General features: G+C 37.7%; 1 protein-coding gene and 1 long non-coding RNA gene across 9 annotated transcripts in view; both read right to left on the bottom strand.

The window, feature by feature from the left end:
* Dennd4a (DENN domain containing 4A) overlaps positions 1 to 22,788 on the bottom strand; it is a 71,174-nt gene extending 48,386 nt beyond the window's left edge. For 3 of the 8 annotated variants that reach the window (XM_048333171.1, XM_048333176.1, XM_048333175.1), the window contains exons 1-7: positions 19,839 to 20,002; positions 14,683 to 15,015; positions 10,571 to 10,820; positions 7,960 to 8,029; positions 4,972 to 5,141; positions 3,472 to 3,713; positions 503 to 569 (exon numbers count right to left, since the gene is read on the bottom strand). In XM_048333171.1, coding sequence (XP_048189128.1) covers positions 503 to 569; positions 3,472 to 3,713; positions 4,972 to 5,141; positions 7,960 to 8,029; positions 10,571 to 10,820; positions 14,683 to 14,993 — 1,110 coding nt within the window. In that variant the 5' untranslated portion in view covers positions 14,994 to 15,015; positions 19,839 to 20,002. Of the gene's footprint in view, positions 1 to 502; positions 570 to 3,471; positions 3,714 to 4,971; positions 5,142 to 7,959; positions 8,030 to 10,570; positions 10,821 to 14,682; positions 15,019 to 19,108; positions 19,214 to 19,838; positions 20,003 to 22,739 lie in introns of those variants that run through there. The other 5 variants (XM_048333172.1, XM_048333178.1, XM_048333173.1 and 2 more) reach the window with 5 other exon arrangements.
* A 146-nt stretch (positions 22,789 to 22,934) lies between these two features.
* On the bottom strand, positions 22,935 to 23,404 carry LOC125341134. The gene is made up of 2 exons (XR_007208883.1): positions 23,252 to 23,404; positions 22,935 to 23,010 (listed from the first exon to the last, which is right to left on the bottom strand). It is a non-coding gene; the product is annotated as an uncharacterized LOC125341134 (long non-coding RNA).
* Between the last annotated feature and the right edge of the window lie 3,114 nt (positions 23,405 to 26,518).

Below are 26,518 nucleotides of genomic sequence, written 5' to 3'. Positions count from 1 at the left end.
CTATAGCCAATACAGGCATGATCCTTTCTGTGTTGAAAATGTCCATTCTTGTCTATTTCATGTTTGTGTGTGTGCTGGTCCTGGGGCTTGAATTCAGGACCTGGGTGAGGTCCTTGAGCTTCTTTTGCTTAAAGCTGGTGCTCTACAACCTGCTTGAGTCACAGCTCAACTTCCAACATTTTTAGTAGCTTATTAGAGATAAAAGTCTCACAGACTTTCTTGCCCAGGCTGACTTTGAACTATGATCCTCAGATATTAGCCTCCTGAGTAGTTAGGACTATAGACACGCCACTAGCAGCTGGCTACTTTTTATTTTGAACCCTTTCTCTAAAGGAAAACAGCATTTTCTACAAGCAAGTTAATAAAACATTAAGAGACCAACATGAAATAGCATCTTATTCTCTATATAATCATTCTATTTCTTCCCCACTTAATATTGTTGTTCTTATATTTTGACAGACATTAATAATTCATATCGCCCTCATACTTAAGAAAGCCTTACCTGAACTAAAATCCTTGGTCTCTGAGGAGATGGAAAAGGAACTTTATGCATAAAGTGAGAAATATGCCTAAAAGAAAACACAAAATCCAATTGATTCCAAAGTGAATACTGTATGGCTAACATAACATCAAAGTTCAAGTAGAGTTAAAAGTCCTGTGTAACTGTAATTCAAAAATCCCTACCACTATGAAAATAAATGAACAATCAAAACTCATTATCCCACTATCTACTAAATTCAATAATTTTTCATATGAATAGCTGTTCATATTCAACGATGTTTGTATTATTAATGACTCACAAGCCATTTTAACTTCTGTCTCTCGCTTATCAGATAATAGATAACTTATCAGTGATGTGGACACTATCAAATAAACTTACTCTTACATTTGTACTATATATATATATATCCCCCCCCCCCAGTCTTGGGGCTTGAACTCAGGGCCTGAGCACTGCCCCTGGCTTCCTTTTGCTCAAGGCTAGCACACTGCCAACTTCAGCCACAGCACCCACTTCTGGCTTTTTCTGTGTATGTGGTACTGAGGAATCAAACCTATGACTTCATGTATGCGAGGCAAGCACTCTTGCCACTAGGCCATATCCCCAGCCCACTGTACTATATTTTTTATTACCTGGATAAAACAGTATATACTTGTGGTCCCTGATACTTGGGAAGCTGAGGTAGGAGAACCACCTGTACCCAGGAGTTTGAGACTTACTAGGCAAATTAGTGAGATTCCAACTCTCAACAAAACATAATAAACAATTAACTTCCTACTAGCAATTAGTTTAAAATTTTATTACTGATTATGGAAAAATAATAAAATGGATAAAAATCTATAGCAAATGAGTTTTATTTACAACACACTAGAAGAAGAAGAGGTGACACTGAGCAAGATGCACTGTATTTATAACATGACTTCTGGAACTAAAATCTTGTGGTATAATTACACAGTAAAAATAAATACTAAAACAAACACTATAGAAGAAAAAAAAGGAGATTGTAGTTTAAAAAACACTTTTGAAAGGAATAAGATGCCCTCTTTGTATTTTTTCTTTTAATATTATTTAAAAATTGTCTTATTTTCAAGAAGTGAGATAATTTCAACTAGATAGAAAAAAGTGGCGGAGAAAATCCTTACTTTTACTTGCATAGCTCAACTATTTACTGTGGAAAAAATACAGACAGATACAACAGGGAATGTAAATAAGGCATAAGCTATCAATCTCTACCATTAATGTACTCAACAATCTGTTTTTTGTTGTTTTATTTTTAAAGATAAGAAAATGAGTACCTCAAAATGCACATCTCAGGGCTGGGAATGTGGCTTAGTGGTAGAGTGCTTGCCTAGCATGCATGAAGCCCTGGGTTGGTTCCTTAGTACTATGTACACATAAAAAGCCAGGAGTGGTACTGTGGCTGAAGTGATAGAGTGCTATAGCCTTGAGCAAAAGAAGCGAAGGGACAGTGCTCAGAGCCCCAGGACTGGTTAAAAAAAAAGATGCACATCTCCTTGAATTATCTATACTAGAAATAAAAATATGATCATGAACCCCTAAAGATCTCCTAGACCTATTCAGGTATGATCTGCAAGGCCAAAACTATTTTTGTAATAACACTAAGACATTATTTTCCTTTTTCATTATGTTGACAATGGTATGGATGGTACAAAAATCATTGTGAGGGGCTGGGGATATGGCCTAGTGGCTAGAGTGCTTGCCTCGTATACATGAGGCCCTGGGTTCGATTCCCCAGCACCACATATACAGAAAATGGCCAGAAGGGGCGCTGTGGCTCAAGTGGCAGAGTGCTAGCCTTGAGCAAAAAAGAAGCCAGGGACAGTGCTCAGGCCCGGAGTCCAAGCCCAGGACAGGCCAAAAAAAAAAAAAAAAAATCATTGTGAATGAAATTGCTGGCACCTTATTGGGAATCAAGGCAGTGACACCAGAGCATACTAGTAGCTACACTCTTTACAACTATACCCTTGCAGTAAAAGAAATGCCATTTCACTTAAGAATGTCTTTAAAGGGCTGGGGATATAGCCTAGTGGCAAGAGTGCCTGCCTCGGATACACGAGGCCCTAGGTTCGATTCCCCAGCACCACATATACAGAAAACGGCCAGAAGCGGCGCTGTGGCTCAAGTGGCAGAGAGCTAGCCTTGAGCGGGAAGAAGCCAGGGACAGTGCTCAGGCCCTGAGTCCAAGGCCCAGGACTGGCCAAAAAAAAAAAAGAATGTCTTTAAAGCAATAAATATTAATCATATTAGTCAAGCACCAGTGGCTCATGCCTATAATCATAACTACTTGAGAGGCTAAAAGTGGGAGGCTTGAGACCAGCCTCCAAAGAAAAGTTAGCAACATCCCTTTTACAACAAAAGAGCTGAACATAATGGCACATGCTTATTATCCTAGTTACATGGGAAGCCTAACACAGATCAAGCCTAGTTGGATGTTCATTCAACAAGTGAGACTCTATCTCAAAAAGTTCATACCTATAATCCTAGCTAGTCAGGAGGCTGAGATCTGAGGATCACAGTTCAAAGCCAGCCTGGGCAGGACCGTTTGTGGGAGATTCTTACTGTCAACTAACCACCAGAAAGCCAGAAGTGGCACTGTGGCTCAAGTGGTAGAGCCCTAGCTGTGAGCTGAAGAGCTCAGGGACAGCACCCAGGCCCAGAGTTCAAGCCCCACAACCGACCAAAAAAAAATAAAGAACTCTCAAAACATTCAAGTAATCCATTTTAAATTATATCAAAATATTCATTTTACTATTAGAGATAAAATTATTTAAAACATAAGACTTCAACAGTATAGTGGCAAAATATGACCTGAATGAATGTCCAAATTATTTTCTTTTAAATAACTCTCCAGAAATCCAGTTTTCATATTAAATGTACTCAATTTGCAAGTGCAAACATACATTGTAATGCAAAGATCAAGCTAATTTTGAACCAAGAAACTTCTAACTTACTTCTCAATTGGAAGGACATGAGGCCCAGAGATGGAATAACGGTACAAAAAAGTGAGAAACTTCCTGAATGCATCAAAAAAAGGCCAGTGAGAAAGAAGACAGATGCATTTGTTAGTGTGAATTGTTTTGGAATGATCAGACTTCCCATCTGCCAATGGAGATAATCCCAAAAGGAGTCTCTGTTTTTCTGTGAGATTCTCCTCTGAGTATGGTTCATAAAACTGAATAGCAGCACCATAGACCTACAAAAAAAGTAAAATATACTTGTTACCATTCATGCAAATCATACCATTAGTTAAATACTTAATGAATGCTTCCTATGAGGCAGGCGAGGTGCCAGGGACTTGGAACACCATGGTGAACGGACATTATTAGTGCTTTCCTGATATATTAAAGAAGTGTTGGTGTGGTAATCCGTACCTGCAATCTCACCAGCCAAGAACCTGGGGAAAGAGAATCTCAAATTTAAAGCCAGCTTGGATTGTCTAGTAAGCTCCAGGGCAGCCAGGGCTATATAGTGAGACCCTATTTAAAAACAAACAAACAAAACCAACTGCAATAAAAAAAAAAAACCAAAAAGAAAACAAAGGAACTACATAGTAATATTCTCGTGTCCTCTTACTGAAGAAAAAGATATTTTAGTCACATTTTCAAATTAGTGACAGCAACTTGTATTAATATTCTAATAAAATAATTGAAAATTATGAATAGGAAAGGAGACAGAATTTTAGATAAGGAATTACAATTTTTTTGTCAATTCATTGATTTTTTTTTCTAGATCTCAATTTCCTTATATCCCTGAGGATAGCCTCAGTTTTTCATCCAGAGCTAGCACTCTATCACTTAAGCCAAACCTTCACTTCCCATCTTTTTAGTGGTTAACTAGAGATAAGGATATCATAGACCATTCTGCCTGGGCTGGCTTTGAACCTGGATCCTTCGACCTCAGTATCCTGAGCAGCTAGGATTATAAGTGAGCCACCAATGCCTGGCCTTTCAAGTATTATCATGGAAAAAGAAACAAATGAGGGCTGGGGATATAGCCTAGTGGCAAGAGTGCCTGCCTCGGATACACAAGGCCCTAGGTTCGATTCCCCAGCACCACATATACAGAAAAAACGGCCAGAAGCGGCGCTGTGGCTCAAGTGGCAGAGTGCTAGCCTTGAGCGGGAAGAAGCCAGGGACAGTGCTCAGGCCCTGAGTCCAAGGCCCAGGACTGGCAAAAAAAAAAAAAAAAAAAAAAAAAGAAACAAATGAGGATCATCATTTGATGATTAAAAAAAAAACAAAACCCTTTGATGATATTCACCAGAAAAACACTTTGGAGAATGAGACACTGTTTCTGGATATACTGACTTTAACCAAGTGGAAAAGACATGTATAAACAATTCATTAATATTTATATGCATATGTAAGTATATATATATTATTGTACCTTATGCTATGTAAAACATGAAAAATGTACAAGAAATTTGTAGATATCATTTGTTAAAAATATACCTTTTCAGCTGAGGCTCCAGTTAACACAAATGTAGAAAATACAGGGAGAGGGTATTTGCTATTTGGTGGCCAACATTCAATAGTTGCACCCATTGGTAAACAAAACAAGGGAACAGATTCTGGTAGTGAGAATGATTCATAATCTTCTTGAGGATACCTACAAATTAGACCTATGAAAACAATAACAAATAGTAAATCAGCATCTCTTGACTTTAGATATTTGTAATTTGAATGATAATGTTTATTATTTCACAAATTTGGATGACCAAAACATTGTGTGTATGCTCACTAAATAAATCTTGAGTGCTTTACATATAGACTTTAATCCAAATATTATAACCATTAGCATTTATACTAACTGCATAGTTATCACATCTATCCAAGGCTAAATTATAGCTAACAAGGAAAGAACGTCCTAGAGAAACAAACACATTGCTGAAAATTCAGTCTATGGTCAGCCTCAAAATATACCTTCTGAAAATTTCAATGTTTATTTACATACATCACTGGCTCTTAGTAACTGTCCCTTGTGTTTTTTTGTTGTTGTCACTGTTGTTTTGTGCTGGTCTTGGGGCTTGAACTCAGAGCCTGAGCACTGTCCCTGAGCTTCTTTGCTTAAGGCTAGCAATCCATCACTAGAACAACAGCTCAATTTCTGGCATTATGGTGGTTAATTTGAGATAGAGTCTCATGGACTTTCCTGCCATGGCTGGCGTTGAACCACGATCTTTTGATCTCAGCCTTCCTGAATAGCTAGGATTACAAGCATGAGCTACTGGTGCCCACCCCTCAATAGGCTTTTTGAAGATTAAAATACATAATCCCAGGTTGTATACATGTAAATTCTAGCATAAAAACAAGAAAATTACCCATAAGAATAGCAATCATATCAACTCAGGTTCAGATTAAAAAATAACCCCAGATTATAAGAAGATAAGAGTTTCAAGTGGTCTATGATTTCATGTTTGCTAGACTACTCTTAGAAAATGGTCCGGGCACAAAGCTCTGTACTACATCTTGTGGGACTAAAAACAAATAGTTTCCCTGATCTTGAAGCCCTTAAAGTCAAGTTAAACCATCATTAGAGATACTACAAAAATAAAAAATAAACTGGGAATCAGAGCAGTTGTTTCTACAAATAATACCTCTATGATTTCGTACCAATATGACTCAGATTTTCTCATCTATACAGAAAAATAAACTAAGCTAGGCACCAGTGGCTCACGCCTATAATCCTAGCTAATAAAGGGAGATTCAAGGATTGCAGTTCAAAGCCAGCCCAGGCAAGAAAGTCCATGAGACTCATCTCCATTTAACCACCAGAGAACCTAAAGTGGAACTGTGTGGTTCAACATGGTAGAGCATTAGCCTTGAGCTCAGAGACAGACCCTGAGTTCAAGCCCCACAACCTTAAAAAAAAAAAAAAAAAAGATAAACTAAGATTCAAGGAAGTTCTAAAATGCTCTAATTAAATGCTAGGCAGCTCACAGGTCCCTCAAGGATATATTTAACTGTGTACTACTACTCTCTCAGGTCATGATGCAATAATAAAGTAGAGAAATAAGTGATGAATAGTGGGCCCTGGACAATCAAAGCGAGAAGAGAAAGTTAAGTCTAGAACTCTAATTTTATTGATTCATTGAGCAACTGACTGAGATAAGGTTCTGCTCTGTAGCCAGGCTGATCTTAAACTCTTATGTACCAGGCTGGCTCAAAATCTTCCTGCCTCGGGACTGGGAATGTGGCCTAGTGGTAAAGTGCTTGCCTCATATACATGAAGCCCTGGGTTCGATTCCTCAGCTCCACATATATAGAAAAAAGCCAGAAGTGGTGCTGTGGCTCAAGAGGTAGAGTACTAGTCTTGAGCAAAAAGAAGCCAGGGACAGTGTTCAGGCCCTGAGTCCACGCCCCAGGACTGGCAACAAAAACAAAAAAACAAACAAACAAAAATCTACCTGCCTCTACTTCCCATCTGCTAGGACTACAGGCATTTGTTACCATGTCCAGCTAGAACTCTAATTTTACAAGTGTAAGTTTTAGAAGGACGAGTCTTCTATCTTATAAATAAGACCAATATGTTTGATATTTTGATACCTCTGGAAATTAAACATTTTAATTACATATGATAAAATTACAAATTAATTTATAATATTTTTATAACTAAACATGACTAAATTCAATGCAAATGTTTAAGAATATTAAAGTAAAATAAATATATTTTCCATATTTTCTACTGATTTAAAAGGTTAATCTGACTCTGGTGGCACTTATCTGTAATCCCAACACCTGGAGGCTTAGGCAGGGGAGTAGAATTTGAGGCCAGCCTGAGCTACATAGTGAGACTCTTATCTCAGAAAAAAAATTCCTAAGTTACCTTGCAACTATAAAAATAGAATATGAAACCTGCTAGGATTATTTTGGGAAAGCATGGAAGGTGGCAGGGAGAATGTAGAGGAGGTAAGATTGATTGGAATACATTGTAAACATGTTTGGAAATATAACAATGAAGTCTCCCCCTGTATAAATGTTAACTTAATACTTTTTAAAAAACTACATTAATTTGGGCTGGGGATATAGCCTAGTGGCAAGAGTGCCTGCCTCGGATACACGAGGCCCTAGGTTTGATTCCCCAGCATCACATATACGGAAAACGGCCAGAAGCGGCGCTGTGGCTCAAGTGGCAGAGTGCTACCCTTGAGCGGGAAGAAGCCAGGGACAGTGCTCAGGCCCTGACTCAAGGCCCAGGACTGGCCAAAAAAAACTACATTAATTTGGCATTTACTTATTAATTATTATTTGAACTTAAGTCTTTAAAAGATTACTCTTTCATTTTTCAAGTTACTCTTCAAAAACGCATGAAGACAAAACTAAGAAGAAAAAAGACATAGTGTGTAGTCCTGATCATAGACAGGTGTTATTTCTTTTTCAAACTTACAGGGCCCCAAACTGTATTTACATATAAAGTATTCCCCCTTAAATTATACTTACCAGCTTTGTAAGATATAGTGTTAGTCTTTGCCACGGATTTTTTGTAACATAAATACACTGCGGATCCCCACTAAATTTAAAAGAGAGAGAGGCTTTTAGTTTAGAAATTTTATGCTGAATATTCAGAAGCCTATTTTGCTCTTTGGCTTCTCACTGAATTCTTATGAACACTAAATGAAGAGTGTGAATAAATGGGTAGAGCACCTAGTAAGTACAAAGCCCTGAAATCAAACCCGTGTACCATAAGAAAAAAAAAAAAAAAGATTTGGGGGCTAGTGCCTCATAGCTATAAATACTAGCTGCTTAGGAGGCCAAGATCTGAGAATCAAGCCAGCACAGGCAAAAAAAATCTGTGAGACTCTGATTAAATAATTAATTGAGGAGCGTACTTACTAAAAGTAAGTAGCATATTACATTCCTGGGAAAAACCAGGTGACAAATAGTCATGTAAAGACTGAGATAGGCTTTGGGTAAAAATCAGTTTTACTGAGCATACAGAGAAGTTGCATAAGAAAATTTGTGTAAGAGCTGTGAGTTGGTGGCTCATAACTGTAATCCTAGCTACTTAAGAGGCTCAGATATGAGGACCAAGGTTCAAAGACAGCCCAGGGGAAGGAAAGTCCATGAGACTCTTATCTCCAACTTGCTACCAGAAAGCTGGAAGTGGCACAGTGGTTCAAAGTAGTACAACACTAGTCTTGAGTGAAAAAGCTCAGGGACAGCGCCCAGACCCTAAGTTCAAGCCCCACGACCAATACCAAAAAAAAAAAAAAAATTGTATAAGAATTCAGGTATTTAAGTATGAATCAATTCCTTATTTGATTTCTCTCATACTTAGAACATACATTTAATACAGTTCTCAATTTAAAAAAACAAAACTTTGATGGAGCTGGAGGTATTAACGGGTTGAGGCCTGGAGGTGCTATATTAGAAAAGATAACCAAGAGATGATAAATTGGAGAGGTCCAGTGAGATACAAATTTAGAAGTATACACACATAGCCTATATTTAAATAATTAGATCATACAAGGAGTGAAGACAAATGGACTCAGAACTAAACCCTGGGGCACTCTACAGGAGTTTGGGAGATGGGAAGATAGCAACAGAGGCAGAAAGAAGATGACTGCTGCAGTAGGAGGATAAAGAAGCAAGTACATAAGAAGAAAACACATCCTCTCTCCCTGCTTATTTCTAGAAGAAAAAAAAAAAGATCATAGATGTCAGACATGAAATACTGAGAACTGATTACTGGATTCAATAACAGAAAGAAATCTTGGTGGGGTGAAAGAGACAAGAGTAAAGAATAATACACTTAATACTTCACAAGTTTTATTGTAAAGAACAATGAAAAAGGGCAATAGAATAAGGGGAATACGGGCCAAAAAGCTAAAGATGGGATATCATACACATGCTTTACAAAAAAAACCTCATGAGTGCGCATTTATTTTAAAGTCAATTTTGATACCAGGGTAGTAATATGCAAACATAAACACACACATAGTCATAACCTACAATACACACATACACATAAAACCAAGATTTTATAGCATTTCTTATTTGCTGAGCTTTTTCCCATCTCAATTTTTCGTTTATTCACAGAAAGCAACATGCTTTTTGCATGCTAAAAGAAACAACTCAACAGAGAAAGAAAAACTAATGATTCACAAAAAGATAGGGAACATTGCTGAAGCCAGGTATGGATCTAGTAGACAAACTGGGGTGATTAATGCGTTGTTTTGCAATAAGGGGGAAAATGTGTACTTAAAAAAATGCTTAGGGGCTGGGAATATGGCCTAGTGGTAGAGTGCTTGCCTCGTATACATGAAGCCCTGGGCTCAATTCCTCAGCACCACATATATAGAAAAAAAAGCCAGAAGTGGCACTGTGGCTCAAGTAGAGTACTAGCCTTGAGCAAAAAGAAAAAAAAAAAAAAGCCAGAGACAGTGCTCAGACCTTGAGTTCAAGCCCCAGGTCTGGCAAAAAAAAAAAGATAGAAAATGCTTAGCCAGGTGCTGGTGACACACACCTGTAATCCTATCTACTCAGAAAGCTGAGACCTGAGGATCCAGGTTCAAAGTCAGCCTGGGCAGGAGACTCTGTAAGACTCTTATTTCCAATTAACCAGCAAAATGCCAGAAGTGGAACTGCAGCTCATGTGGTGGAGTGCTAGCCTTGAGCACCAAAGCTCAGGGACAGGGCCAAGGCCCAGAGTTCAAGCCCTAGGAATGGCAAAAAAAAAAAAAAAAAATCTTTACTTAAATTCTTTTTTTTTTTTTTTTTTTTTTTTGCCAGTCCTGGGCCTTGGACTCAGGGCCTGAGCACTGTCCCTGGCTTCTTTTTGCTCAAGGCTAGCACTCTGCCACCTGAATCACAGCGCCACTTCTAGCCTTTTCTATATATGTGGTGCTGGGGAATTGAACCCAGGGCTTCCTGTATATGAGGCGAGCACTTTTACCACTAGGCCATATTCCCAGCCCCTTTACTTAAATTCTTAATTTAAAATACACTTTTCAATTCTGCAATTATGTTACATGTTTTCAAGAAAAGATTTATTTAAAATTGTGCTCTTCTTGTTAGTAGCTAATTTTATCAGTGGAAAAGAATTACTTACCATGCTGTTATTGAGATTCTTGTCAACTTTGCAGAATGTGTGTGGTGGGCTTTCTCCTTTACTGGGTATAATAATACATATGTCTGTGACAGCCAATGTATTCTGAGTCATGTTTTCAGAAGCTCTTCGGTAAGTGATATAAATCCTTTGGGATGAGGTACTGCCGCTAATATTTGCTGGGTGCCCATAAGGAGTATTTTTAATAATTTCACAGCCCTGTTTTAATCTTTCTTTCCAGTCATATAAAACCCTAAAAAGAGAAAATTAAAGGAATAAACACACAAAAACACAAAGCTGAAAGACAACTAACATTCTCAGGCATCAGAAACTCAATTTAAAATGCAGCAATGTAGTAATGATAGCCTATATCTTATTAGTTCCAAATGCACATTTTTGTATTAGAGGATAACCCCAATATTTCTCTTCCTTTTAAGAAATAACACAAGCCTCCTTAAGAGTTGAAAACCTCAAATTTATTTTAGTAAGTATGTATGAAGCCTGGCACTGGTGGCTCACACCTGTAATCCTAGCTACACGGGATTACAAACATTTCATTTTGGCATTTTTATTACAGCTGTCTTTAGTGGGTATAAAACAGTATCTCATTGTGGTCTTCATTTGTTTTCATCTGAGCATCTTTTCTATGCTTTGTGTTTTTGGAGAAATGTGTTAAGATTCTTTATGAGGCCCTGTATCCATGTACACACACACACTCACGCACCAATACTGTGCTCGAACACAGGGCCACCACACTTCCACTTTTTGCTTCTTAACTGGAGATAAGAATCTCTTAGCCTTGTTTGCTCAGGTTGGTTTTGAATTGAGATTCTCAGATCTGTGTTATGCAGTTACGATTATCAGTGTGAGCCCACTAGCTCTTGGTTTCCTTTATCATTTTAATATGTGGTTGCTTTTTTATGGATGAGCTGTAAGAATTCTTTATATATTCTACATAGAGTGCCTTATTAGTTATACAATTAAAAATATTTTCTTCCATGCTTTGGATTGTCTTTTCACTTTTACAGTATGCTTTGAAAAAAAAAGGAAAAAGTGGTAGATTTTATAGCTAGGTAATAATAAGGCTTTCAGAAGTTCAGTACTGCAATAAGCAAAGGTGGTAGGAATTAGAATTAAGCTGTATCTAACTTTTCTGCCATAGGGAGTATTAATTTTTGGCTAAGAACATTAAGAAAACAAATTCAATTGAACAACTAAACAATTACTCACAGGGTGGCCTCTCCCCCCCTTCTTTTTCTCCCTCTTCCTGCCCTTCTTATTTCCCTTCCTTCCTCCCTACTCTCTCTCTCTCTCTCTCTCTCTCTCTCTCTCTCTCTCTCTCTCTCTCTCTCTCTTCTGTGGCACTGGGATTGAACTCCAAAGCTTCCCGCTTACTAGTCAAGTGCTCTACTACTTGAACAACACAACCCACAAGTAATAAGCACTTGAGGTCACATTAAGTTGTCAAATGCAATTCTTATATTTCAATAAAATAGTGTTGAAAAATGGAAATTATAATTAGAGAGATATAATTATATTAGAAAGAATAACATGACCAGTTCTTCAGATTTTATATAATGAAAGCTCATATAAAGGAGCAGTGATGCTGAAAACAGTTCTATTCACTTTATGTGAAATACAGAAACAGCAGAGCTTTAATTTTTTTTTTTTACTAATTGGTCCTTGACTAATGCCAAGAACTTAAAATTAAATAAAAACCAGTTAATTCTGTCAAAATAAATTAGTATTATTTAAGCATGGTATTTCCTTGATATTGCAACTGCTGTTAAATAGCTAGGAGAATTAGGAAAAGAATACCAGGCTTGTTTTTTATTAAAAATATATTATTGCTGATGCCTGTAATCCTAGATACTTGAGAAACTGAGATCAAGAGGGTGTGTGATCAATTCTATAGCCCCAGGAAAAGGCTGATATGATCCCATCTGAGCAGAAAAGGCTGGGTTTGGTGGTAGGCAACTGCTATCCTAGGTATGGCAGGCAGTGCAAATAAGAAAAATGGAAGCCAGACAAGTCGGGGCAAAAATTAAGACCCTCCCACAAGCTAGACATGGCCCAGGCCTATAATCCTAGCTACTCAGGAGGCTGAGATCTGAAGATTACAGTTTGAAGCCAGTATAAGCATACAAATCTGTGACCCTTACTTCCAATTAACCAGTAAACAATAGAAGTAGCTAGGGGCCAATGGCTCTCATCTGTAATCCTATTCAGGAGGCTGAGATCCAAGGATCAAGGTTGGAAGCCAACCCAAACAGGGGAGTCCAAGAGACTCTTTAATCACCAAAAGCTTGAAGTGGAGCTTTGGCTCAGTTGGTAGAGCACTAGCCTTGAGCAAAAAAGCCCAAGAACAGCACCTAGGCCTTGAGTTCAAGTCCCAGGATCAGCGCACGCACACGTGTGTGCATATACACACACAATGAGAAGTGGAAGTGTGGCTCAAGTGGTATAGCATCAGCCTACCATTTCAAAAAGTCAAACAAAAACTCACAAATGACAGCAATTTATACCTAAGAATAAGCACAAAAAAAAGAAAACATGAAAAAAAAAGAAAACATGCATCTATGTAAAAACCTGTACATGTATTCAAAGCAGCATTGTTTGTGAAAGCTCCAAAGTGGAAATACCCAAAATATTCATAGAGGATAAATGAATTAATTACAGAATAACCATATGGCAGAATTCTATTCACCCATATAAGGGATAAAGTACTGACATATTACAACACGAATAAACCTTGAAAACATCATGGTAAGTGAAAGGAGCCAAACATAAAAACACGTTATGTAGTTCATATGGTAGCTCCACTCATATTCTAAAACATGAAATCTACAGAGACATAAGGAAAACTGTGCCTAGGACCTAGGGAGCTAAGGGATTGAATTACAACTACTAATGAGCACAGGATTTTTTTTCTGGTCTAATAAAAATGTCCTGGCTGGGAGCAGGTGGCTCATGCCTATAATGCTAGCTACTTAAGAGGCTGAGATCTGAGGATCACAATTCAAAGCCAGCCAGACAGGACTCCTATCTCCAATTAAGCACCAAAAAGCTGAAAGTGAAGATGTGGCTCAAATGGTAGAGCTAGTCTTGAGCAACAACACTCAAGGACAGCACCCAGGCCCTGAGTTGAAGACCCAGGAAGAGTACCAAAAGAAAAAAAAAAAAAACTCCTATAATACATCCTGGTGATATACACTGTGAATATACTAAGTATACTTCAAATGGGTAAAATGTATGTCTATAATTACCTTTCCATGAAATTGCTTTTAAAAAAATCAGAATGTTCACTATAGTAGCCTGAGCAAGAACCTAAGTTCCTTATTTGATACATAGCTGCACATCTATCTAATCAATATAAGATGCTGAAAATAAATACTTAAACTATAAAATAATTTAAGTCAAGGATAGTGGCTTCTACCTGTAATATCAGCTACTTAAGAGGCTGAGGCAGGAGAATCAATGCAGACCAAGAGGCAAACCTGAGCAACCCTAAAACCCTGTCTCAAAAGAAGTATTTTTAAATTTCTGATGAGGATAATACATTAATTTTCTGGTACTTTTCTGTAAATGATTCTCAAATGCTCTTCCCTGAATCTACTATAAAGATAAGAGTATTGGGAACTTGTAGGGCAACAGGAGACAAAGGGCAAAGACTACAGCCTTAATGTATACCTCCAGACATTTTTGCTAGTTTATTTTTCACATAGGGTTTGATGCTTGTGCCCAGGCTGACCCTGCACCTCAATGCTCCCATCTCTACCTCCCGAGTACCGACTGCAAGTATGAATCACCATGTCCAGCCCTCTGACCCCCTATTTTTCAAGACAAGGGTCCTGCTATGTAGCCCAGGCTGTCCTCAAACGCATGATGATACTTCTGTCTCAGCCTCCCAGGTTCTGTGATTACAGATGCATGCCATCAAACCTAGCTAAATGTATCTATTTTTCTAAAGCCAGCATACTTCTATTGATGAACAATCAGTTAACTTCAAAATCTACAAAGGCATACTATTTGAACCAACAATTCATTTAAAAATACTTACCTGAACTATAAAGCTTATTAAAAACAAATATTCAAAACAAAACAAAAATACTTACCCCAGATCTGTAAGTGGAGGTTTATCTCTTCCTCTTCTATAGCAAAGGTAAATCTGGGGTCCCACAAGACTTCCATTATTGAGGTCTGCTGACAGTCCAGTTGGGGTAACATCAATACACGTATAATCCCGTGGTACTTCCTCCCCAAGAGATTTAATGATAACTGAAACATCAATGATAGGTTCTTTTGGTTTTGCTACTTTATGACAGGCATCATTGAAGTGAATTTCTTCTTCAAGAGGCTTTGAAACATCAGTTAATCCTGCTACAACAAAGTAGTCAGCAACACGAGGCCCCTTGTCTTCAATCATCTTCCATTACAGAAGGTTACATCTGAAAGGAAAATAAAACTCTGGTATTTTACTATAATAAGCCAATCAGTATAAATGGCTGATGTATAATTAAGAGAAAGAAAACTATAAACAGTGTTACCTACCTGATATTCACAGCAATATTACATATTTTGGCTTTGGAAGTGAACTGCATGAATTTTTGCAAAAGAGTATTTTTTCTTTTCTTTCTTTTTTTTTTTTTTTTTTGCTAGTCCTGGGGCTTGAACTCAGGGCCTGAGCACTGCCCCTGGTTTCTTTTTTTGCTCAAGGCCAGCATTCCCCCACTTGAGCCACAGTGCCGATGTGGTGCTGAGGAATCAAACCAAGGTCTTCATGTATGCGAGGCAAGCACTCTACCACTAGGCCATATTCCCAGCCCACAAAGCTGGTTTAGTTCCCCACCACCACCACCACACACACACTTCGTTTTTGTCAGTCCTGTGGCTTGAACTCTGGGCCTGGGACTGTCTCTGAGCTCTTCAGCTCAAAACTACTGTTCTATCACTTGAGCCACAGCACTACTTCCCCAAAAGAGAATTTCAACATTCTTATTTATTACAAAATTAATGGGCTGGGGATATAGCCTAGTGGCAAGAGTGCCTGCCTCGGATACACGAGGCCCTAGGTTCGATTCCCCAGCACCACATATACAGAAAACGGCCAGAAGTGGCGCTGTGGCTCAAGTGGCAGAGTGCTAGCCTTGAGCGGGAAGAAGCCAGGGACAGCGCTCAGGCCCTGAGTCCAAGGCCCAGGACTGGCCAAAAAAAAAAAAAAAAAACAAAATTAGTGTATACATTTCTAATTTGGGCACCACAGGTTAGCTAGGAGTGGTGGTACATTCCTATAATTCCAACAAGGATGCTAAACTAGGAACATAGCATGTTAGAGGCCTGCCTGGGTTATATAGCAAGTTCCAGGCCAGGCTTAGCTAAAAGGGTGAAACCCTGTCTCAAAAGAGAAAAAAAATTAAATGTACAGATTAAATTGTAAGGCCATAAGGGAATTTCCAGGGCCTTAAAACCCCGAGGAAACCCAAAGCCAGAATGCAGTTTGTAAGCTACTATCAGCTGGGGAATTTTGCTGATCTCTTCAGCAATCAGGAGGTTTTTGTTTAGAGGCATTATAGGGACTGGAGATGAGGCTTTGGAACTAAAAGAGACTCCACATGACTATACCCTCAGTTAAAGAGTGGATTTTAAAGCAAACAAACAGACACATCTACTGAGCTGAGGATGTGGCTCAATGGTAAAGTACTTGCTGAGCATATGTGAGGCACTCTAAAACAAAAAGAAAGAAACAAAAAAAAAATTCTATCCATAAATTAAGGGCTAAACTTAAACCATCATTGTGGCTACAGAAAGCTCCAACTGACAATTTAATAATAAAAGTGTTCTCAGGCTATTGCAACTAAAAAACACCTCAGCCTAGGCTTTCCACAGATAAAGCCCACGTAGATTAAGTCCTCACTCTAAAGCTACGTAGATATACAAGAAAAACTCACCATGAATGAGTCTTAGCAAATACACAAAATAGAAATTCAAAAATAACAAGAGGAAAGGTGAGGCTGGGAATATGGCCTAGTGGTAGAGTGCTTGCCTCGTATACATGAAGCTCTGGGTTCGATCCCCAGCACATATATAGAAAATGGCCAGAAGTGGTGCTGTGGCTCCAGTGGTAGAGTGCTAGCCTTGAGCAAAAAGAAGCCAGGGACAGTGCTCAGGCCCTGAGTCCAAGCCCCAGTACTGGCCAAAAAAACCCCACAGAAAACAGAAGTGCACACTTATAATAATTCAAAGAAAAATACACAAAGGATAAGTCACTATATATGTGCACACACTTTAAACATAAAATTTCCTTCAGTTGTCTGGTATTGTTTAAACTTTTGTTTTTTCCTTTAAGGAGGAGAATATATTCCTAATACTGTCATTACTCACAAAGCTACTGTTAAAGAAAAATAGTTTATCTAACCTGTGTTCCAGTGTGAGTTGCATGTTAGATCTGGTTACAGTAAATAGGAAGAAAAGATGGCAAAAGAAATAATTAGCGGGGCTGGGGATATAGCCTAGTGGCAAGAGTGCCTGCCTCGGATACACGAGGCCCTAGGTTCGATTCCCCAGCACCACATATACAGAAAACGGCCAGAAGCGGCGCTGTGGCTCAAGTGGCAGAGTGCTAGCCTTGAGCGGGAAGAAGCCAGGGACAGTGCTCAGGCCCTGAGTCCAAGGCCCAGGACTGGCCAAAAAAAAAAAAAAAAAAAAAAAAAAAGAAATAATTAGGTATATAGGCTACATAGTTTGGAAATTTACTATATATGTAATGTATATATGTGTATGTGTGTGCATGAGTATATGTGTGTTTCTTCTCATTAACTGAGATATGAAATGTGCACACCAGATTTTTTTAACCATGCTTGGTTAAACTGTGTGTAGTAAATCTATAAATAAGGCAGGCTTACTATGTATATGAGTTTACATATATGCACAGAAAGACAGAGAAATAGAGAATAAGAATTAAAGCTCAGCACTTTGTTTGACAAAGGCAGCTGATTGACCTTGTTAAAGTAAGCCTTTCCCAAGTCTATTTCACAACTTAACAACTAGAAAAGACCATTCCAATATACTTCTAAAAATTCTGGTTTGAAATAAGCAATGTTCCCTTAAAAACTATAAGATACCTATGGGCAGAGATTCTCACGTAGCATACATTTTATGTGGTACTGAGGAATAGCTCTACCACTAAGCCACATTCCCAGCCCCATGCTATATTTCTTATATTCACTGCTCAAATATACTGTCAGATTCTCACTACTAGCTTAAAAAATGAGCCTAAAGTAGAATTAAATATCCTTCCTGGTTTTACTTAAGATTTTTATGGTTTCAAACTGAGGTTTGAATTCAAACTCACTAGGCAGGAGCTATATCATTTCAGCAAGTCACATCATTACTATCAAATAGTTTTATGAATTAAGCAGGAAGAAGGGAAATCAAATTAAATAGTACTATCATGAAATCAACAGCTATGACACCAAGAAGCAAATATTTGACTGAAATTTATATCGAAAACCTTTTTATTAGATCATTTTGGTTCACAAATTTTCATAATTTCATTGCATTTACAACTGAGTTTAGGCAATAACTAGTAACAAGGAATTCATTTTCTTTATCAATAAATACAAAACAAGAGGCTGGGGATATGGCCTAGTGGCAAGAGTGCTTGCCTCGTACACATGAGACCCTGGGTTCAATTCCCCAGCACCACATATACAGAAAACGGCCAGAAGTGGTGCTGTGGCTCAAGTGGCAGAGTGCTAGCCTTGAGCAAAAAGAAACCAGGGACAGTGCTCAGGCCCTGAGTCCAAGCCCCAGGACTGGCCAAAAAATAAAAATAAAAATAAAATAAATAAATAAATACAAGACAAGAACAATTTTACAGTGGTGATAATATCCTATCCAGCTCCCTTTTCTAATGGTTGTTTTTGTTTACTCATTTGGGGGCAGGAGATAGCTGAGAAGGCAGGCAAAGTGTCTTAAGATACAGCTGGCAAGTATACAAAGCCAAGAACCCAGGTGGCAAAGTTCTAGAGGATAGCTTCAAGGATTTAAATCCTAGAGCTGGAAGTATGGCTCAGTAGTGGAGTACCTGCCTAACAAGCACAAGACACTTAAATTTCAATTAAAAAAACCCACAAAAGATCTAAATGCTTTGTAATTCACTCAGAAAGAGTCTATAATACTAAAAACACATCTCTACTTTTAAGTTGTATTGTTTTGCTTAAAAAAAAAGGGGGGAGGTCCTATAACATTGCTCAGGCTGGCCTTGAACTTCTGGGCTCAAGTGATCCTTGGCCTCCCAAGTAGATGAGACAACAGGCGTGAAATACCATGCATAACTTTATTTTTAATTTCTACTGCTCTTAAAGTATGCTTAGGGTTTAGATATGGGTTTAATGGGTTAGAGTTCAGAATGTTTACAGGAAGCTATTGTTGAAATTATTAAAGAAAACAGTCTAAATAGGCAGTGAATAATTAATATTTCATTAATAATTCCACTAGGCCAAGCAGCATATACTAGTATGTGAAATTAACAATACTCACAGAAAAATCCTATATATTCATTAAGACAAATGCCTTGCCGAGCACAGGTGGCTCATGCCCATAATCCTAGGTACTCAAGAGGCGGAGATCTGAGGATTATGATTCAAAGCCAGGACAGGAAAGTCTATGAGACTCTTATCTTCAATTAACCACCAGAAAACCAGAAGTGGTGCTGTGGCTCAAAGTGGTAGAGCACTAGCCTTGAGCACAAGGGCTCAGAGGCAGTGCCTAAGCCCACAATCAACAACAACAAAAAAGACAAATGCTTTGTATTGATAATTACTTGAAGCAAGCATCTGAGGAAAGTAGTCCAAGTCATACACAATTCTATTCTCTTGAGTGCTACATACCATTGCAAAAATTTGTACAATTGTGTTCCTTCTTTGAAACGGGGTATGACAAAACAACAAAAACATGCATCTGTTCTAAAGGTTCTCTAATTATAGTAATATAAAATCCTGAGGTTTACTCCAGCTGAAATAACAATGCTCCGACATAATTAACCTATAATTGTTCTTTAAATCTCTTTTGATCAACATGATATAGATAATTTAAAAGAATTCACTCATAAGAGAAAAAAAAAACACCTTAAAATTTCACTTATCTGTTTAGCCAGTATTTCAATTTACATGGTATTTATTTGCTTTGAAAAGAGGGAAAAAAAGGACATGCTCTCTATTTCAAAAGGAATGAATTAAATTGATAAGACAATACAAGAAAAAGCTCTTACCCATGAAACAATGAATGGAGACTGGTATGTTTTTCTCCCTTTTAGTCTCTGCCCAATCAATTCAGATTCCTTTTTAGTTTTTGTCTCACTCCATTGGGTCAAAGTAGTGAAGCTTAGTTACCTGTGTAATCTCTAAGAACAAGAAAAGACAAGAGTGAAAATCAGAGGAAACATTTTTATTTATTTATTTTTGTTTTTTGTTTTTTTGTTTGTTTTTTGCCAGTCCTGGGGCTTGAACTCAGGGTCTGAGCACTGTCCCTGGCTTCTTTTTGCTCAAGGCTAGCACACTACCACTTGAGCCACAGCACCAGTTCTGGCTTTTTCTATATATATGGTGCTGAGGAATCGAACCCAGGGCTTCATGTATACGAGGCGAACACTTTACCACTAGGCCATATTCCCAGCACCGAGGAAACATTTTTAAAATGCATAAAATACAAAATGTTCTGAACATAAAAAGTTTTATCAACTATAAAGAAAGTGCATGCCTGTAATCCCAGCACATGAGAGGCTGAAGCAGAAGATCAGGAGTTTGAAGCTAGCCTAAGCAACATGGTAAAATGATGAAACATCTGCCTAACAAGCCCAAACTCCAGTATTGCTCTCTCTCTCTCAAGTTAAATGTTTACTTTACAGTTTCTGTCAAGCATATCATATGAAACAGTACTTTTTCTGTAACTCAGAATCATTTTTCTGAGTTTTACTTAAATATTGTATTTGCAGACAGAGATTGAAACCAGCTAGTAACAAGAACCACCATAACCAAGGTTCTAGACAAAATTAGAAATTTGTGGAATAAGTAATTTATTATTTAGTAATTATTTGCTCAATTATTTGGTAACTTATTATTACCAAATTATTGTTATTTAGCAATTTATTTACCAGTGAATTTTAACATTTACTGAAGTCTAATACTAAGATTAATACTTAGTAGGATTTAAGTCAATGATAAGGATGAACGAAAGCAATAACCTTTGCCTTTGAAGTCTTATATTTAGGCCAACCATTCCTCGTCTCTTTCTATACTTTCATCTACCTCTGTCCATTTTTGCCCCTATTATCCTTCCAGATTCTAAATGCTCGTTATCATCTTGCTTCAATCAGTCACTAGCTAGGAGCCCCATGAACAAAAGTTACCATGATTTCATTTTCCTCTACGCCATTTCCTTGAAAACTGAGAAGTCCTTCAGCATTCATATTTCAAGGAGATTGTCTATAATTTATTCTTACTTTATTTTGTGGTGGTTTTAAGTCAGAGTATTGTTATATAATCAAAACTGGCCTCTAACTCTCAATCTCTGTGTGTCCATCCTCAAATGCTGAGATAATGAGCATATATCACCATGCCCAACCTCTATGGGGACTTTAAAATATATATAGTTATATATATACCTTTAAAATATAGTTTTATACATAACTATACATATATTTTAAATATATACATATATTATATATTAAATAACTATATGTATAGTTACTATAAAGGTGATATGCAGAGGTTTGCAGTTATGTAAGTCAGGTAAGGAGTACATTTCTTTTTGAACAGTGTCACCCCTTCCCTCCCTTTTACCCAAATTTTTCCTCCTGTCCCTACCCACAAGTTGTATAGTCCATGTTCAATATATATTGTGTCTTGTATCACTGTTGCATTTGTTCACCCTTTCCGTGCCCCTGCCTTTACCGTCTCAAAAACAGATAAAGTTACAAATAAGACACATGTGCAGAAAACAAAAACAGCAACAGAGGAAAAACGACAACAAATCTCTTGTTTGTGGAGATTTTTACAGGAAAGAAATCTTATTTATAGACAGGCACTGGTGGCCCATGTCTATAATCCTAGCTACTCAGGAGGATGAGATCCAAGGACTGAGATTTTAAGCCAGCTACTGAGTTCAACCCCAGAACTAGTAAAAGGAAAGAAGGGAGGGAGGGAGGGAGGGAGGGAGGAAGGGAGGAAGGAAAGAAGGAAAGAAGGAAGGAAGGAAGGAGAAATCTTATTTGTTCATCATATTAAACAGTACATTGACTTATTACACAGAGAAAAAAGGCTTAACCTGGCCAAGGAAAATTTGAGTCTTTAAAAGAAAGTTTATAACCTAAATTGATGTGGGAAAGAACTTGAGCTTACAAGGGGAGCTTACTTGTGTTTCAACCAACTGTGGAACCTTACCTGCCCTATACTTTTTATCCTCAAGCAAGAAACTAAAAACAAGAATAATCAAAGCATATATGTACAATTTGACAGTTCTCTTTTGAAACACTACTAATTCCCTAATTTATCTTAAAAATATTATAGGAATAACTGACATTTGAAGGGGAAAAGATCTTATCTATATAATCCTTAATTTTATCAAAGAAAGTAAAGTACAGAAGGTGTCGTACCAAAGAATTCTTTTGAGAGTGGCAGAGCCTATGCAAAGAATTTTGAACACACACACACACATATAGACACACTTGCTAGGCAAGCACTAGAGTGCTTGAGCCATAACCAAGCATAACCAAGCTTTTTAAATAATCTCACACTAACTCTAATCAAACCAAGATCCTCTTATTTCTGCCTTCTGAATAATTGTCCACTATACTTTACATTGACGTATGTCTCTAATAAATAAGTACCTAATTATTACTGTTCCAATGGGATTTTTATTTTTAACTTTCGAGGCAGGGTCTAGCTATGAAGCCTGGACTGGCCTTTGATCCCCTATTTCTGCCTCCCAAGTGTTAGAAGTACAGGTATGTGCTACCATGCACAAGGAATTTCTTAAGATACTTGCTTTCAGTAAATTATTTTTGTTACTTATTACTCATAAGTATTATTGGGTGAATATTTTCAAATTTTTTAAGTGTTTTGACAAATTAAGGCTTTGCTATGTTTAATATGAAAAACAAAAAACTACTTACACATTAATGAAGGTTTCAGTCTGAAAATATCAGATCTCAATCTGTGAACTCTGCAGGCCTCAGAACTTGAGCAATACTGTATTGAAAAGAATAAGGACTGTGTTTCAATTCAAACATTCCCCCTAATACATCTGTAGCTACTTAAAGTTCTGTTAACAACAATTTTTAAGCAAAATGATTACAAACATTATGTTCATCTGATTAAGAGCCAATTAGTAATATTCAAACATAAGTTCTTACCAAAAAGAAAAAGAAAGAAAACTAAGGAAAACTAAGGTTGGTTTTTTTTTTTAATAATTCTGTATCATTTTATTTATTTATTTATTTGTTGCCAGTCCTGGGGCTTGGACTCAGGGCCTGAGCACTGTCCCTGGCTTCTTTTTGCTCAAGGCTAGCACTCTGCCACTTGAGCCACAGCGCCACTTCTGGCTGTTTTCTATATATGTGGTGCTGGGGAATCGAACCCAGGGCTTCATGTATAGGAGGCAAGCACTCTTGCCACTAGGCCATACTCCCAGCCCAATGAAAACTAGTTAAGATCTATTTACTATAATATCCTTTAATTGTAAATGGAAGTCATGATCCACCGCACGATACATCAATGTGCTTCCTGCAGTAACATGTGCCACACGATTAACTTCAGCACAGACTCCTTTACACTGCTATTGTTTTTAATTGAAACTTTTTTTTTTTTGTGGCCAGTCCTGGGCCTGGAACTCAGGGCCTGAGCACTGTCCCTGGCTTCCTTTTGCTCAAGGCTAGCACTCTGCCACTTGAGCCACAGCGCCACTTCTGGCCGTTTTCTATATATGTGGTGCTGGGGAATCGAACCCAGGGCTTCATGTATATGAGGCAAGCGCTCTTGCCACTAGGCCATATTCCCAGCCCCTTAATTGAAACTTTTACTTTGAGGAAACTGTAGATGTATATTCAGTTGAAAGAAATAATAAAGGTTTTATATGACTTTTATCAAGTTTGTCACAATGGTAACATCTTACAAAACTGCATTACAATATCACAGTTGGGCTACTAACAATGGTACAATTAATCTAACATTCATTTATTATTATTATTACTATTATTATATTTATTTGCCAGCCCTGGGCCTTGGACTGAGGGCCTGAGCACTGTCCCTGGCTTCTTTTTGCTCAAGGCTAGCACTCTGCCACTTGAGCCACAGCACCACTTCTGGCCGTTTTCTATATATGTGGTGCTGGGGAATGGAACCCAGGGATTGCATACGAGGCAAGCACTCTTGCCACTAGGCCATATTCCCAGCCCCACTTATGCATGTTTTAATTATATTTACTTCTATGAAGGTTTATTGCATGCACATAGTATCATTACCAAAGTCAATACACCATACAATCCATCACAAGGATCCCTGATGGGGCCCTTTTATAAACACTCATGCAATTTCCTCTAGGCCTCTCTGCACTGCTGTCCCTAACCCTATGGAGAAAGCACATACTACCTATGAAAGGAAAAGGTCATGTTTTCTAAAGTAGCACCTCCTTATAGGATGGGTACAGAAACAACTAAAGCACAAACAATTAATATACATGGTGTGAAAAGACTGGCTGGTCTCATTTACTCTGTCATGTAGAACATTACACATAAACATGATTTTTTTTTTTTTGCCAGTCCCAGGGAATTTACACACAGTGAGACCAAAAGAGGATACTCTTGGGAGAGGAACACAAAGGTGAAATATCTACATGCTTATGAACATATAAAATAATATTTACTGAAATGAACTCTAGGAAATGAAAACAAGAGGTCTTTTTCTTTGTTGCTGGTTTTCTTTTCTTGTCTTGCTTGTTTATCTGTCTTTGGGAGGGCAAGTGGGGGACACAAAAATGGAGGGACAAAGAGTAAACAAATAAATGCAGCAGTGGTACTCACTGAAAATGACTTGTAGGCAGGAATATGAGGGGAAAACTGGCAGATAGCAAGGAAAGGGGTGACATTGTCCAAAAAAAAAAATGTACTCATTGCCTGACTTATATTAACTGTAACCCCTTTGTACATCACTTTTATAATAGCAATAAAAATTAAATTAGCGCTGGTGGCTCACACCTGTAATCCTAGCTACCCAGGAGGCTGAGCTCTGAGGATCACAGTTCAAAGTCAGCCTAGGCAGGAAAAATCAGTGAGACTTTCACCCAATTAACCACCAGAAAACCGGAAGTAGAGCTATGGTTCAAAGTGGTAAAGTGTTAGCCTTGAGCAAAAGAACTTTGGGACAGTACCCACGTCCTAAGTTCAAGCCCCATGACCAACACCCCCCCCCCCGAAGTTTTAATTTAAATTTTTTAAAGAACTTATTTTTTTAAAGAAGTCTGTTCTGGACAGTGAAGAAACAGACTGAATGTATCTCTTCTCTCCAGATAGAATTGTGAACCATCCAAAGGCTTCTATGACTTCTGTATCTTCTGATTCCCTCACATAGATAGCAGTTATAAACACAAGGTAGGTGTGCAAATATTCATTAAATGGATTAGGTCAGTAAAGTTAGAAAAAATAGGAAAGTAGACATACTATAGAATCATAGGGTTCTAGAGCTAAGGAGGACTGAGGAGATTTTGTTTCAATTACTCTTTTTAAAATTGAACAAATTTTATACTTAAAAAACAAATAAATCAAAAAAAAACAAATAAATCAACTTGTGATTCAACTCTTGTGGCTTTTAAATTAGATTTCTACTATACTATACTTCATACTCAAGAATGGAAGAAGTAACTTCTGGAGGAGACAAGTAATTATAGTGAATGTGGACTCTGATGGACAAAAATCTTACCACTTAAGTGACATAGGCTAACCTGGTTGAAAATAGTGGAAAATTTAGCAGGTAAGAAAGAGAATGTGTACAAAAATAAGACACCTGGATGCTGATCTCAGGAGGCTGAGATCTAAAGACTATGATTCAAAGCCAGCTGGGCAGAAAAATCAGTGAGACTCATTTCCAATTAACCAGCAAAAAGCTGGAAGTGGAGTTATGATTCAAGTGGTAGAACACCAGCATAGGCAAAAAAGCAAAGCAAGGGTATGATGCCCTCAGTTCAAGCCTTAGTACTGGAAAGGGGGGTGGGGTGGGGGAAGAGAAGGAGGGGAAGAAAGAAACTAAATTGGGAAATCAAAATTTTAATAAAAAGATATGGCAAGATAAGGAATAAAAAATAAGGGAGATAAAAGAATGGAAGTAAAAAGTTACAGAAACAGTGAGATGTGAGCATAAAAAGATGAAAAAGTTTATTTTATTGTGTGTGCGTGCTGGTTTTGGGGCTTGAACTCATGACTTAAGTGTTGTCCTTGAGCTTTTTTGCTCAAGGCTAGAACTCTACTACTGGAGCCACAGTTCCAATTCCGGCTTTTTAGTGGTTAATTGGAGATAAAAGTCTCATCGACTTTTCCTGCCCTGGCTGGCTTTGAACCATGATCCTCAGATCTCAGACTCTGGAGTACTAGGATACAGGCATGAGCCACTGCCCAGCTTTATATATTCTTTTAAAATAAACAATGACGGTGAGATTTACCATTACCACTGTGAAATCAGATTGCCTATAAATAACAAAAGTGAACTACTAAATCTTGCACTGAAAATCTGTTCCTATTCATCACTACATGTGAAATGCAAATGTACTTGTCAAATGTGAAAGGGAAGTCTGGTTGTTTTACATTTCCTCTCTTGCACCATCTTTTACTTCATTTCCCAAATGCATACAATCTTTAGTTGCAAACTTCTTGCTTCCTCTTTATCATATGAATTTGCTATCTGG

This window comes from Perognathus longimembris, chromosome 23 (genome assembly GCF_023159225.1).
Source record: "Perognathus longimembris pacificus isolate PPM17 chromosome 23, ASM2315922v1, whole genome shotgun sequence".
Lineage (NCBI taxonomy): Eukaryota > Metazoa > Chordata > Mammalia > Rodentia > Heteromyidae > Perognathus > Perognathus longimembris.
The sequence above is the reverse complement of the archived record's forward strand: the minus strand, read 5'-3'. Positions and strand labels throughout refer to the sequence as shown.